This window comes from Phodopus roborovskii, unplaced genomic scaffold (assembly GCF_943737965.1).
Source record: "Phodopus roborovskii unplaced genomic scaffold, PHOROB, whole genome shotgun sequence".
NCBI lineage: Eukaryota > Metazoa > Chordata > Mammalia > Rodentia > Cricetidae > Phodopus > Phodopus roborovskii.
In genome coordinates, this window is record NW_026126470.1 from 16354325 (window position 1) to 16370123 (window position 15799).

Sequence of the window (15799 nt, forward strand, 5' to 3'; positions counted from 1 at the left end):
ATACACACGATTCTATATAATGAACAAATGCAAAGGTTAAAACTCAATGTAAACTATGGACGTCAGTTGGCAATACAGTGTTCTTGATTCATCACTTATAACCAATGCACCACATTATTCAAAATGTTACTAATAGGAGAGAAGCTTGCATGGGGTACATGGTAAATCTTGGCTGCTTCTGCTCAGTTTTTCTGTGACTTTAAAAAATAGAGAGTATTTTAATGTGGCAGATACTGAAAAGCTACTGAAATATTGCAAAGTGTGTGTGTGTGAGAGAGAGAGAGAGAGACAAACACCCGAGACAATTGACTTAGGATGCAGAATAGTTTGTTTGGGCTTGTAGATTTAGAGTTGGTCAGTGATTCACTGGTCCTATTGCTTTGGGTCTGTGATTGGACGATGTGACAGGGAGCAAATGACAGAACAAACCATTTACCTTGTGGCCGAGGAGAGATGAAGGGGATGACATGAAGACTTCCTGTTAAGTGATGTAACATCTGCTAATGCTCCACCCCTTTTCAATCATTCCACTCTGGGGGCCAGGCACTTAACACATGGGTTTTGGAGGCACATTCCAGATCCAAATTCTACACTCTTTCCCCAGGACAAAAGACACTAGAAATAAATTTGATTTAAATGTATGGATTCTCAACAAACTTCTTATCTTTGAGGAAGGAAGTAGGATTATCCTTTAAATAGTTAGGTCTAAAAGATATCCTGCTTTTCTCGAGCAGAAAGAGATTTTTTTTTCCCTTTTCAGTCCTGGAAATCAAACCTAAAACATAAGGAAATGACCTCACTCTTAGCAAAGGCAGGGACCCTGGACTTGTAATGGCTGTCCTCATTCTTACTATACCCACCTGTCCTCATGGTTTTTCAACTACACAAAGACTAACTTTCAATTATCTCCTTTATTAAAAAAAAAAAAAAAAAAAAAAAAAAAAAAAAAAGCCTTGAAGCCAGATACCCATTCCTTCTTTCCTTCTTCTTTACAACGCCCAGCCCCATAATGAGGAGAAGTCAGGAATGACATCCACCAGCACTGCTTGGCTGCAGACACTGAACTATTATTTCATCTTAATGGAAGCCACCTACTTATCCTGAATGTGCTTGGATTTACACTTCCAGGGCCAGTTGCAAAGATTCGGAGTACAAAAAAATTTCGGACAAGATCATATTTCTTCACTTGAGGGACAGGAATTGAATTTTTATCTTGATCCTGGGCAAACAGAATGTACACATTTATGCCAATTTTGTGGAATCATAATAAAGAGAGACCATATCTAGCAGCCTAGCTTTATATGTGAGATAAGCTTTATATCAACCCATGTACATTTATTTGTCATGGACTGAGCCACCAAAATCCTGGTCATTTGGTCATCATAGGTAAGTTGCCACATTCAAAATACTCCACCAAGTGACTAGTGAACTAATTAGTATTTGGTACTAGTTGGCATTTCTGTATCCACAAGAATCCATGTTTCCTTGGGGATCTGAAGCAGGTTAATTAATTGAAGTGTCTATGTGGTTGAGAGTCTTATCATTAAGGACTGTGTTTGCCTATCTATTGCCTTTTAAAAGGAGTCTGGAGTATATCATTCATTCTAATGAGTGCAATACAAGAAGTTTATAGAAAGCACTATGGATTTGCAGAGGGCTCAACAACACTTCTGTCACACAGCAGTGAGATATGGAGGGCTTCCTGAAGAAGGCAGGTTTTGAAAGGAAATGGTAGTTTACTACTCTGATAATGGGAACATGTGCGCAAAGGAGAAGATCCTTTGGCAAAGGATGCTGAAGAACTGAATGTACCGGTGGCATGGAGGCGGGAATGCTCAGAGACAGTGAGCCATTTGCAAAGTTTCTTATTTGCATGATTGAGAAGAGTGTGAGAGGGTGGGGAAGTCAAACATGTGAAGATGTAGAACAGGGCTAGAAGTCTAAGGCCTTGAGTAATAAGGAATTATCTAACTGAACTCACGCTAGGGTTCAGTTGTCATCCACTGTCATTGTTTTAACAGCACAGTGGGCTCTTAAACATTTTTGAACTATAATGTCTTTAGTGAGACAGGAGGAGGAAGGCCAAGCAGATGCTGAAGACTTGAGATGGGATGTGCTAAAGCTCAGAGTGATGGCATAGATAAGGGGCCAGGAGCATCAGGTTAAGGAAGTTGCAGGTGAACAATACTCGCCATAATCTAAAGGTACAGAGGAACAAAATTTTTAGACATGAATGGTTTCCCAACACAGAGAAAAGGGTTGTTAGAATAAAATGGAAGAAAGCATGCACGATGAATTCAAGACTGGAGAAAGTTCAGATGTTAATAATATGACAAGGTAAATAGATACACATACATCAGAGGAAACAGACAAACCTTAGCATGGCTATATAACTAGAAAGAACTCGAAGTCTGGGCTGTTTGAAGACAGGGATGGTTAGTATCTCTGAAAGATACGGGAAGAAGGAGCTTTAATGGCAGAGGATGTTGAACAGAGATGATGTTAGCATTCTGAAGAGGACAGAAAGACATGGGGTTATGAAACCTGACATGTCCTAGGCCAGGATGGGAGGCAGTGACAGCAGTTGGTATTTGCCTCTGTTTGCCCCGGTTTCTGAGTGGGTGATCTTTGATTTGTGGAGTCCCATCATAGACGTACCAGCACAACATCAAGAAAAGTGGGCCATGACTTCCTCTCTGTAGCAGCTCTGTTCTTTCTAAGCACACATTTCCAAAGTGAACAGGAGACCTCCCCTTCAGAGGGTCATCTTCCAGGGCAGAGGAGATGGCTTGATAATGAGGGCCTAACATCTCATGAGTGGCAAGCAAGCCCAAAGGGGTCTGAAAACCGCCATCTCATACTTTTCATGTTAGAAAGATGATTGTACTGACCTGACAATGTGAAGTATTAGGTAACCCTCTTCGAAGATTATCAGACCCGCTTTTAGACCTTATCTAAGATGTATAAATATCTGTGTGTTGTTGCAAGTGGGGAGGAATGGGAGATACTTGCTCCTTATAGTCTAGCCACCTGCCTTTAGTGAAGAAAGAATGAGCAGGCATGGTAGCTCATGCATGCAGTACCAGCCCTTGGGAGAATGAAGTAAGGTTGCTGCAGATTTTAGGGCAGCCTACACTTTAAGACTCTGCCCTGCCCCTTCCTCCTAAAGGCTTTGTAGGAAATGACCACCATAAAGTGGGGTAGGCCATGATCTCGTGAGAGAAAATTTGTTTCCATGAGCAGTAAGAAAACCAATTAGGAAAAAGGAAGGACTTCGGGGGAAGTTCACAGCTTATGCTGGTGAGCTGCAGCATTTCCTGCACTCACTGGAAAGTGTCTCATGACTGTACCGAGTCCTGTTTACACGCATGTTTAAGTCTTCAGCACTCTTCTCTTTGAATAAGTGAAGGAATGCTTCTTTGCCCTGAGTTGTGGTAAAAGAGAGATCCGTAATATAAAGCTTGAGGAAGGAGCAAAGGAGCACAATCAGGTTTGCGACAGTCTCTTAGGGTGACAAAACGCCGTGACTAAAGCAACTTGAGGGGAAGGGATTTATTTGGCTTTATACTTATCACTGTCCACCATCAAAGGAAGTCAGGACAGGAACTCAGACAGGACAGGAACCTAGAGGCAGGAGCTGATTCAGAAGCCTTGGAGGAGCGCTGCTTCCTGGCTTGCTCCCCATCGCTTGTTTAGCCTGCTTTCTTAGAGAATCTACAACCACCTGCCCCCGGCATGGCCCTACCCACATTAATCACTAATTAAGAAAACACTTTACAGGCTTGCCTGCAGCCTGATCCCTTGGGGGCCTTTTCGCAACTGGGATTCTGTCCTCTTAGATGACTCAAGCCTGGGTCAAGTTGGCATAGTTAGCCAGCCCACAGGGAATCTTTGAAGTTATGAAGAGATAGAACCAGGATGTCTCTCACTTTCTCCTCAAGAAACAACTAGTTTTCAAAGGTGCGAATGTGGCTGTGATGGAAGAATACTAAAACAAACTCACAAAATCAGTCTAAAGGCAAAGTGGCAAGCAGGCACCCTGCAAGGCGGCTAACACAAACAATGAAAACCATCCTACTGTTGTCCTTGAATGAAATAGTGTCAGGCAGCAAAGCCCATACCAGCCCTCTTCTCTATGATGTTCACTCACACAGCCTTCCAAAGACAGGATGCCTATGTGTTACATTTCCTCCTGTATATGTGATCTCCAAGGTTAGAGTTTATAAGCAAAAAGGGAGAGACGAGATAAGTAGAGGACTACACACTTTTCTCAAAGTTGGGGGGAAATGTCCAATATATTTGGTAAAACCCCAGGCAAGCAGGAGCTCCTCTGGGTTTCTGAGTCATTAAAAAACGCTGCAAAAGGGCTCAAAAATTCCAATAGATTTATTTATAGATGCTCCTAGGAGGGGTCAAGTGTGGCAGAACTGAGGGGATTTTAGGATTATTTCCAATTGTTTTGTTAGCTCAGGAGCACACTAACTAACTTTCAGAGAAGGGGACTTTAATTTATTTGAGAAGGTAGCATCTTGAAAATGTTAATAGTGTTGCGTTAACTATGCCCATGCTACATGCTGCCAACAAGAAACAGCATAGCATCAGCTCGCTTACAAATTCCGTGCAATAAAAAGCAAAAGGGTACAGTACATTTACCAACTTAACATTTAAAATCCATTTTCCGTAGCCAAATATGTCAGTCTAGTGATGCCAGTGGCAGGCAATGAAATTTCAATTTGTTGTTGTTGGCATTACCGTACCAATAAGCATGAACCAGAACCCTGCATAGCGTGGGTAATTCTAACTCGACTTGGTTTCAAAGACTCTTCATATTAAAGTTCAAAGACCGTATTAACAGGTGGTTCCTTTAAAAATCCATCACAGGCAATGCACTTAGGCCTTCTCACCTTGTAAATAAAAACATGGCTTTCCACCTTTCATTATGAAGTTAGCATCTATGTGTGCCCAGCAACATGAAATCTGCCAATACACAGAAAGTGTACAATAATAACAAGGTGTGTCTTTAAGACTTAAACATTATCGTCATCATTATTATTTGTGTATATGTGCAGTGATGGATAGTGAATCTGAGCTGGGCTTTGTTGTGCATGCTAAAGAGGGCTCTGCCATTGAGCCTAAATGGCTATATACCTGGGGAGATACCTGTTGGGATTATACAACTATTTTAGTCCCAGGGAATGGAATTTAATGCTGGGCAAATGCCTCCCCCCTCCCTGTATTACCAACAACTCCTATGAACATATAAACTGCTAATGTGTGAAATTGGGACAGTACAAAGGTTTATTTATTTTTCTTCTTCCTAAATAACGTGGTCTTAGCTGAGTCACATGGCTCAGATCTATAAATTTTAGCTCTCTTGGAAGTCAAAGCAAGAAGAATTCAAGGTCAACGCTTGTATGGACAACAGTGAGTTTGAGGCTACCCTAGGCAATTCAGTGAGACCTTGTCTCAAAATAAAAAGTAAAAATAATGTGAATACAGCTTGGTGGTAGAAAACTTGCCCAGATGGGGGCTTGGCTCAGTCTTCACTATTGCAAATACAGTAAAACGGTCTCCATCACGGACCACATATGTGCACAGTGTATCATGGTTACCTCTTTTCCTGTACATAGTTTTATTTGGAAAGTGACCTGAACTTTTTGTTGCACTAAAAACAAATAAGACCCATTAAAAATAAAATAAAAACACCTGATAAAAATCTTAAGACAAAGTATATGTATTTAATTAGTTTTCTTTTGGAACATTGTATAAACTCCAGTCTAAAAACAAAAAAATGTAGTAATGGTCATTCAGTTACATACTGAGAAATGGAAGACAGAGCACAGGCCAACTGTCATTTTGAGCTACGCTTTAATTACATGTTTCTAAATATACTAACGTTCTGGTCAGTTGCCTATTTTTTTCCCTTCATTTTTCTGAGACAGACAGAAATCTATTGCTTGTGTTAATTTTTTCGTTTTAAATGACCTGGGACTTGACATTTAAATGGAAAATCTAAAAAACCAGAGAAAACCCACAAAAATAAGTCATTTCAAATTAGAGACAATGCATTTTTCTCATTTATTCAAATTCACTGCAGGAAATAAACACTAAGAGATTAAAAAAACAAAACAAAAATTCACACTTCAGTATGTACAATTCATGACATCATATGAAGAAATTAAATTTCTAATAAAAATGGCAAATTATGTTACTAAAGGAAATTGCATCAAAACTGGCTGTAAACCCCAGAATTCTTACCATGAATGGCACTGTGCCTGTATTCCAGCATTTAGGAATGCTGGAGTACTCCTGGTTATAATGTTTCCAACGGGAATTTATGATCCGTGAAGTTGTGTGAATTCTTTATGTTGAAAAGTGGTTGATTTTTTTTTTTAATTGAGACCCTGGGATTCAGAGCAAAATCTCTCACAGAGCTGAAGCCACAGAAATCATGTCCAGAAATGGAATACTGTCAGGTTGGGATGGATATCTGATCTGACTTGGTAAGACTTTTTTTTTTTTTTTTTTTGCCAAATGCACAGATGCATAGGGTTCCCCATGCACTTTTCATGCAGCAGTTAATCACAACTTAAATAAAAGTTTTATTTTATACATTTGTCCAGACTTGCAACTGTATACATACATGCACAATTTTTTTAAACCTGTCTGATTATATTTACACTTATACATGGAATATACAGGAACCAAAGAAATTAAAAGGTTTTTCTGTTGCATTAGAACAATACAAAATATGTCTTTTTTTCATTAAGGAAATCACTATTTACATAACCTTTAAAAACCAATTTTAACATCTTCATGTAACAAGTCAATATATATATATACACATTATATATATATATAGAAAATATATGCTCTCACCAGTTCATTCTTCTGTAAGATGTGGCAGAGAATAAACAGGTAATGCTACCTTATTGATGTCAATGAAAGTTGTAGTACCCTTTCACAAATGACTTTATTAGGAAGAAATTGCCTAGATATCGAAAATAGTCCTTGAAAATGTGTAAGTGTGCAAATTTGAAACCACATATACATAAACAAAGTAAATTTGTGAATGTATGTATGTATGCCCTTTCTCTTCATTAAGATGACTCTAAACTCAATGTGGGGGTGTTCTGTAGTTAGTCAGAACGGCATTCTTTATAGTCATATTTATTTCTGTATTACATATTCCCATTCTTCCAACAAAAGCAAACAAAGCAATGTTGGCTCAGGACATTTCCCTGAACTAAGTGCCACTCCACGGTAAGAAGACCAATGCCTCCAAGGGAGGACGAACACCAGCATCCTATAATGTATCTCTAAGGCTCCAACCCTTTCACTATAACAGAGAAAAATGACTTAGTGTAAAGCTTATTTGTATAGTGTAGACAATGAGATTGTCACAGTATGGACATGGAGTAAAATATCTTCACTGGCCAGTGGAGTTTTTCATAGCAGAATAAGTACACACCTGTCCCTCCCTCTGATGTAGCATAATATACACTCCAATTACCATATAACATAGCCATTAACTATTTACAAATCATCTTGAGAAAAAAATAACCATTTAGAATTTTAAACAATTAAGAAATAATGTCCATTTTTCGATATAAAAAAATCTTAGAAACAACTTCAAGTACATATATCAACCTCAAATAGACTTCCTCCTACTTAATTGTTGAGTACACAATAATTTTTTTTTCTTTTTTTGATAAGTCGGTTGCTAACCTGGTTCAAAACTGAAAGTAAAATGTTGTCTGGTGGATGAATTATGGGCTATAGAAACTGAACTTAAAACCCAACTTGTTTTCAAGATTGAAATTCCACATGGCTCAATTATATATTAAGTTCTTCCAAGACAGTATCAGCATTTACTTTTAATACATATTTAAAGTGATTTGATGTATGTCCTGAAGTGACTGTGCAGGTTGTCATGGATACGTGCCCTTTGATCTGTGGTCGGATAATCTGAGGGTAACATCTTTCGTGGGTTTAAACTGGGATCTTCACAAGCACTGGTCTGCAGAAGATGGTCTGAATAGAAGGTAAGGATGTGTTCAGGGGAAGTTTCCCAACCTTCCTGGGATCACCTGAGTTTGCTAAGTGGCCCTGTTATTCCATCCCTAAGGCTAATTAAGTCAATGTTACTAACAAATAAATAATCACAGATTTTCCTGAGATGTTGACCCAGATAGGAAAGTTATCCCCTCTACCTGATTTTTTTTTTTTTTTGTCATAAAAAGTATTCTGAACCCGATTTCCAAAGATATAACGGCAATATAGGAACTACAATATTGCAAATTTTGAGTTGTACTGTATTGGGGTAGGGGGGAATATAGGCATCAAATAGTTTCTTGATAGTCCCATGTTCTGGAAAGGTTGTAAGCCATGGTTTTCAAACACACACAGAACATGTCAAGGTACAGATGGAAGATTCCCAGGTCTAGCAGAGACCCTGTTGTGTAGACCTGAGATGCTGCCTAGCAACCTGCATTTTAAGCAACTACTCCAGACGGTCCTAATGTGGTTTCTGTACCCAGAATTAAGAAATCCTGGTCCTAAGAGGTACAGGTGCCACAGTAACAATGAGGATTAACTTTCCATCCAAAGAAAACCCATTTTTGCTTTTGTTAAAAACTATTTCTAAGTAGTCAATTGTTCAGGAAACTGCCTGAAGATGAACATTACCTTCCCTAATTTTGTAAAAGGAGGAGTATTAATTTAGTAAAGTAGTCAAAATATAAAAAAATGGATATCTGTCTTTTATTTTGAAGGATCTATTAAACTCCCCTCTATTGTAATCAATTTTTTACTAAATAGTACAAGGTTTAAAGAAATCCATTTTGAAAAGGTCTGGCGTGGGGCTGACACGGTGGGAATCTCAAAACCCCTTGCAAGAGTTAAAAAGAATTTTTGTTTAGCAAAAGTGAAAAATGTCGGGTTACTTTTTCTTCCTTTTGAACTGATGAGATGGGAAGCAGCACAAGGCTTCTGGGCTTTTCTTAATTTGATTATATTTCAAAGAGTCAACAATTTGGACTTTAAAAACCTGTTATGTAGGCTGACTTCTGAGATGGGAAATGAAGTACCCTAATAAAGAGAACAAGTAAACTGCATTAATCCACTATTGATGGAGTCTTGCATTTGAACAAATGCCTCTTAATTTATGACTATAGAATAGTTTCATTCGTAGGCTACTCACAGTTGTTATCTGATGCATACAGAAGTATTAAACAACCAACTTCTAGTTCAATAGTTTCCTCATGACATCTAATGTTAAGCAAAAATTAGTGTGCATATTTAAACATCACCAGTAACCAATACTTTCAAAAATGAAGAAGCTTCAGTTATAGCATGCTTTTCTCAAATCATGCTCTTATTTATACAGATCTCGAGTTCATACTGATTTAATTTTAAAAAGATCCAAAGTGGTATGGCAGGTACACACTATTCTGACTCTTTTTTTATCGAGAGCACGTTTCCCAGAAGTCCATAAACCTCTCCATTTGTACTGTGTGGGCGAGGAGCATTATTTCCCATATGGCTATTGTAAGGGCTTCTTAGATTAAAGAAAGAACCTTTAGTCTCTGCTCCAGGAAGTAACTCTTCTTTGACTGTAACCTGTGAGACACTCTCAGCAGATGATGGCTCCCTCCAGATTTCTTTGTCCTGTGTTTCTCGAGTGGTAACAGAATTGCCTCCCTTTTGAAGCATGTAATAGAGGATTGGGTTAGTCTTGGTCAGTCTTGGAGAGTCTTTTTCATATTCATTCTTACCCATGTCTGTGATGACCCACTTAATGGGTCCCTTTTCGTTGGGCATGGGCATAGAACACCCATTCAAAAGCCCAGGTTCCTGTCTGGACCCCACACAGCCCAAGTGCTCTGAGAAAGGAGGGCTCAGCGGAGTTTTTAGCACTCCTGGGTATGAAAATGTCCTATTATCCACACAACTGCCGGGCTGCGTGGAACTATACATCAATCCATTTAAAGAAGAAAGGTTGAATTCAGGTTTGTTATTGGGCACGTTGGTTTTGTGGCCTTTCTTTTTATTGTCGACAACAGAGTTACTCCTGTGTGGGGACAGGTCACGCACACAGTTCTCGGACAGAAGCAGCTGTTTGAGGACGTTGAAGCTTTTGCTCTCTCTGGCCCAACTCCTATGTTCACTATCGCTGGTTGAACTATGCCCAGCGGGGTACTTATATTCAAGGTCATTTCTGCTAAACTTCAGTTCTTCCTGACTAAGCAAGGGCCCATAGAGTACTTCCGGGGCATTGTGGCTACCCGAAGTCTCTACAGCACTATTTTTCATCTTTTTAAATGGATTTTCTAGTGGTTCTGTATAAAGCTTCCTTTTCTTGGGGACCATGCAAAAGCTCTTTGACTCGAGGTTTGTCAACTCGTTACTCCTGTGACTCCTGTCCTGATCATCTGTTGGGTAACTCTCTTGATTCTGCCTCAGCAATCGACTCAACAGACCGTTCTTGGAGAAAGAAAAATCCTGAGGTGAAGCGGGCTCTGATTTAAAGTCCTCGGACCCCGGTAAGGCAGCTGTACTCCTCTGCATGGCGGGAGCGACACCTAAGAATGGGGCGCTCTTAGGGTCGTGGTTTAAATGCAAGTTTGTGTTGTGAATCTGGACGTCATCACAAGGCTCGGATTTGATTTTCACCATCAGTATTTGTTCGCTTCCAGGCCTCTCTGGATGATGTTCCTGAGGACCCTCATCCCGAGAAGTTATTTTCTCTTTCCTTTCGCTCTTCCCTTTGGTGGAATTTCCCAGGAGCAACTGGAGCACGGTGCGCCTCTCCAGCAGGTTTTCTATTTCACAACCAGGAAGTGCCGGTTCGGGTCCCGCTGGCTGACCACTGAAGGCTTTGCTTTCTTCAGCTGCGTTTGTTTTATTGGAGAGCAGAGGGCAATTTAACCTATCAATCATACCGAGGGGTTTCTCTGGGTTTCCACCTAACAGCGGTTTGCTGGGTCTCTGCTCCTCCGCAGGCATGGAAGACTGCATCCCACACTGTGCCAGGTTTTGTAACAGTTTACTGGCACTAAAGGTTGCCGAATTTTGCGCACCTTCACTTGGGGCTGGTTTCTCTGCCGGGGATTCTTTGCTTTTTGTGAGATCCATCAAGTGGCCAGCCCCGGCGTTTGTGAGTTTTGAAGCGGGAGTACTGCAGGCATAGGGTGAGGAATTCCACTTGATGACCACAGAGTGCTGCGAAAGATTGATGGGCGACTCGGCTTTGGCGGAAGGGTGCAGCGGCGGGGTGCTCACTGGGGTAGTCCTGTTTGTGCTGGGGCTTTCAATGACAGAAGTCCTTGTGTAGTTCTGCGGACTGAACTTCGTCACATCACAGTGGACTTCCTGAGGGCTGGCATTCCTTTCAGGATTGTCTTCACTTTTGTGGCCAAGTAGCAGCTGGAGAAGAGTGACTTTCTGGTGTGAATCCAGCTTGGAGTTTTTTGAGGTATCTTGATCTTCTTTGATGTCCACACCGGGGACTTTGGGGTCCCATGTGTTCAACAAGGATTGAGTGAGGTTCTCAAGAGAAACAGGCCTGTCGGCTTCGGGTTTGTCGACGCGGTGTTTGCAGGACAAGTCTATGGGAACGCAATTGGAGTAGGAGCTCTCATCTCCGCTGCTGTCGTCTGTAAAACTGGGATTGTTGTCGGAATAGTCATCAATCGTGGTGGGTGTGCTACTCTCTTCGAAACTGCTTCCTCTCTCATTCTGGCTGTGCCCATTCATGGGCGTGGGTATGGTCTGGCTCTTGAGAAGGTGTAAAAGCAAACTGTTATTAGCGGCTTGCTTAATGTTGTTTCTTTCCAGTGAGTTTTTATAGCCCGTGTTTTTGGGGGAAGAGGGAACAACAGCCATTGGATTCTGAAATGTTGTAGGGTTATTCTTGCTTGCCACCGGTTTGCTTGATGATGACGTTCTGGCCTGCCCATTGAGATGGCCAGACACCCCTTTGGGGAGCTGGAAACTGCTTAGTTCCTTCTGACCATTTTCTTGCAGTCTGGCCATGGCGGCGAGCCTTTCGCTTGCGGCTTGATGCGCATTCTGGGTTTTTAGAGCGTGTTCCCGAGAGTACTGCTGCAGATGGGCCTCGCTCGAAAGCAGCAGTGCTAACTGGCTGCAGGCAACGCTGGGCTTGGGTGAGGTGGCAGGGCTAGCCCTTTTTTCCACCATGCTGGCAACGGCCTGTAATCTCGCAGCACATGACAAGGGCTCACTCATGACCTTTGTCCCGCTCTGTCCGACATGGTGCGGTGACTCCACGAAGTTATCTCTGATGAGGTTTTTAGTCACATCAGGGAGGGTGGCACCTGCCTTCTGATCCTTGGTTTTGCTTTTTTTTAACAGAGTCTTTAAGTGACTTGAGGCCACGCCGTAGCACCTTAAATCCTTTTCCACTTTTAAGGGATCGTGACTGAGGGCATAGCCTTGCTCTTTGAGGCTCTGTCTAATTTGCTGTGACAGAGCAACAGTCTGTAGCCTGGAGCTGAACGACTGGAGCAAAGAGGCCAGTAACGTGCTATCCTGCTTGCCTTTGGGCACACTGTCAACCATGCCAGCCAGCAAGGCTTCCTTCTTTACGTTTAAATTCACGATGGAATCAGACAGCCTCTTCCGCTTTGCCGCATTCCAGTCCTCGGAGGACTGGAGCAGTCTGGCTTTTTTGAGATGCAGCATGCCAGATCCCTGGTATGTGTGTGTACTGAGAGTGGGACCATTGCTTTGACAGGTGGGAAACGCACTGCCAGGGAGGTTAAAGTTCTGCTCTGCTTCCTCGTGGCCAGCAGACTTTTTGTCAACGGCAGTGCCTGATCCCCCTGCTGCCTGATGCATTAGTAATCCTTCTAGGTAAGTTAAAACAATGGAATCCTGATGCACATCAGAGCCAAGCTCTTCTCCATGAGTCATGTTCAATAGGCGTGTTCACAGGGGCCCGGCTTCTGTTCACTTTAAGGGTGCTTTTCTTTTTGTCTGTGCAATCCAACTCCAGGAAGTCAATGTCAGTCGATCACCTTCCCTAGCCGTCGGAGACTGGTGTGCTGTCACATTCTGACCAGGATGTCATCTGGCAGTGGCGGGTAAGACGCATGCAAATTCCAAGACAGACCCCAGCGCTGATCAGCAGCTAGGCAAGGAGCAGCTGGAGAGCTCCCTCCTTAATACAGAGGTGTGCAGTGGCATGCAGGTAACACTCCTTAGGGAATATGCTGTTTTTATTTCTTCATCGTTTGTTGTTCACCAAATGCACGTATCGGTATCTAAAAATATGTAAATAAAAATAGTTAAGGAGGTACAGAACCAGGTCATGCTTATTACCTATAAGGAACATAATACAGCATCATGAGGTTATGTATACAAATTATACATATATATACTGTGCACACATACACATGGCAGCCAGCCACATGGATCAGATGTGTGATTTGTAGGTAAGTCCTCTTAAAAACACTTCTTTGCAACTGAAGGATGTGATGAAGGCTTGTGAACATCTGGGCAATTATTCACAGCATAATTTGTAAATGGGCTCCAGTGTTGTATTCACTTACCTTGTTCATTTCCTACCTCACCAGAAGAACCTGATGACAGGCTAATAATAATCATTTCCTAAATCCAAAAACACATTGGATGTTTAGCTTAACTTCAGGAACAACAATAACAACAAAAAAAGACATCTAAAAACTCCTTCAGAACGAGGCCAATTCCGCTAATTGTAATTAGCACACAAAGCACACTAGACAGAAAACCTCATATATTAATTCTAGAAAGGAAAACAGTTATAAAAACACACATGCAGGAACACATGTTCTTGCCCTCTGAAGTCTGGATGACTGCGAAGCTAAAGGACTGAGGTCCCAACTGTAACCTCATCTGCATCCCACAGGGGAATGGCAGGAAGAGGCCATCCTGAGTGTTCACCTTGTTCAGATTGATGTCTGAATCTCTCCACTTGCAGTCTTCATGGAGACTGTTTCAGGACTGTGGAATGATATAAAAACGGGAGCTGTGATAGGGATCGACAGCACTGGGTAAGCTGAGCCAGTACCCACATTCCTCGATCAGTCTCAGCATAACATCCTTTTCTCCCTAACCCTTCTATTTCTTCTAACATGCTCAATAGATAAGATACATTTAAAAAGTAAATTGATCCAGAAAAAAATTTAAGACTGCTTTACATTTTTAAGTAGAAAATTTAGTAAAACAAAGTAAAACAAAAAATGTTCTTTAAAACCGTTTTCATTTCTTTTTTGCCCAAAATACCAAAGAGAGTTGATAGTGGCAGGGTTTCTGATACATAAATCATAAGCTGAATGCTGACTCCCTACCCCTGTGGTCATGAATGATGATGATGTCATTGGCTTGTATATGCCACCCTTTGACTAACGTGTTCAGATATCTTAATAGTCAGGTGGTTTTTCTCAAACTCAAGAGTTAAAAGAGTGAGCAATGTGGTTCTAAAGATAACAAGAGATACAGTGTTTTCATCCAATTAGTCCCTCAGTCGGAGGGACTTCATCATTCAGTGTTCTTACTAGCTTGAAGCGGGGACCTATTTGTCTACCACGTTTATGCAAGCATCTTCCAGACTTTCAAGATGTTGAGCGCCAAAATTCATGAGAGCCAAGACAAAAGATGTTAGAAGGACAGAGATGTGACAATGAGATCACTTATTGCACTGGTTACTGCGGTTACAGCTAATCTTAAAAAAAAAAAAAAAAAATTTCCAACTATGAGATAGGTTTCTGCCATCTATGCAGAATAAGAAGATGTTGCAAGTTTTCAAAGGTACACATTATAAACAGAAAATGAAAACAGGATTGAATTATGACTTGTGCTTAATGAAAACTTTTAAATGTGAGTAACAAAGTGGGATCTTGGAGAGTCTTTACATTCTGAAAGGTGATGCAGTTCAACGGGTTACACAATGGCTCTGCAGATGGCTTTTAATGGTGAAGACATTGCAGGATTGCCTCATTTTGCTGGGGACTCAATTAGTGTTCTTTTGTCTTTTTAAGTACAGCAAACTGCTACGAGAGTTCATCTTGTCATCTCGGTGCTATTGAGAAACACCTAGATTATTAAAGTCTGGGTGGACCTGTGAGAACATTCCCAGGGAGGATTAACTACATGGGAAGAGCCACCCTGGATGTGGCGAGCACCATCCCATGGTCTAGGACCCCAGGTGGGATAAAAGTGGAAATAAGAGGCTGCACAGAGCACAGACTCTGCTCCTAGCCACTGTGATGTGAGCCTCTCTCCATCCAAAAGGCCAAAACCTTTGCAAGTGTGAGCTACGTAAGCCTAAACGTTTCTATTCTTAAGTTGTTTTGCTCTGATATTTTGACACAGTAGCATGAAAAAGTCTCACACCACTCCTACAACAAGCAAAATGGCAAAAACAAAAAACAAAACAAAACTACAACAACAACAAAACACTTAAAAGAAGAAGAAAACTCATTAAAAAATCACAAAAGTATTCCATTATAAACACATTCCTGGGGCTGGAGACATAGCTCAGTGTTAAATACTTGCTTCAGATGTACAATGTATAGCCCAAGGCCTTGGGTTTGATCTTTAGCACTACATATAAATATGTACACACACTCACACAGATCGATGGAACTTTAAAAATGAATTTCATGTAATGCAATATTTATTACCACTACCAAACTTTTAAACAAGTCTTAAAAACTAGAACTGGGTCTAAAGACCACATGATAGTGCTCCAGGTACTAATTCATTTCACAGAAATTTAATGCAATTCATGTCAGTT

General features: G+C 41.1%; 1 protein-coding gene across 2 annotated transcripts in view; it reads right to left on the reverse strand.

Moving 5' to 3' along the window:
- Nucleotides 1–6054: 6054 nt before the first annotated feature.
- The window catches only part of Nrip1 (nuclear receptor interacting protein 1), an 80101-nt gene continuing 70356 nt past the window's right edge, over nt 6055–15799 (reverse strand). For both annotated transcript variants that reach the window (XM_051191768.1, XM_051191769.1), the window contains one exon: nt 6055–13286. In XM_051191768.1, coding sequence (XP_051047725.1) covers nt 9448–12936 — 3489 coding nt within the window. In that variant the 5' untranslated portion in view covers nt 12937–13286 and the 3' untranslated portion in view covers nt 6055–9447. The remainder of the gene's footprint in view (nt 13287–15799) is intronic.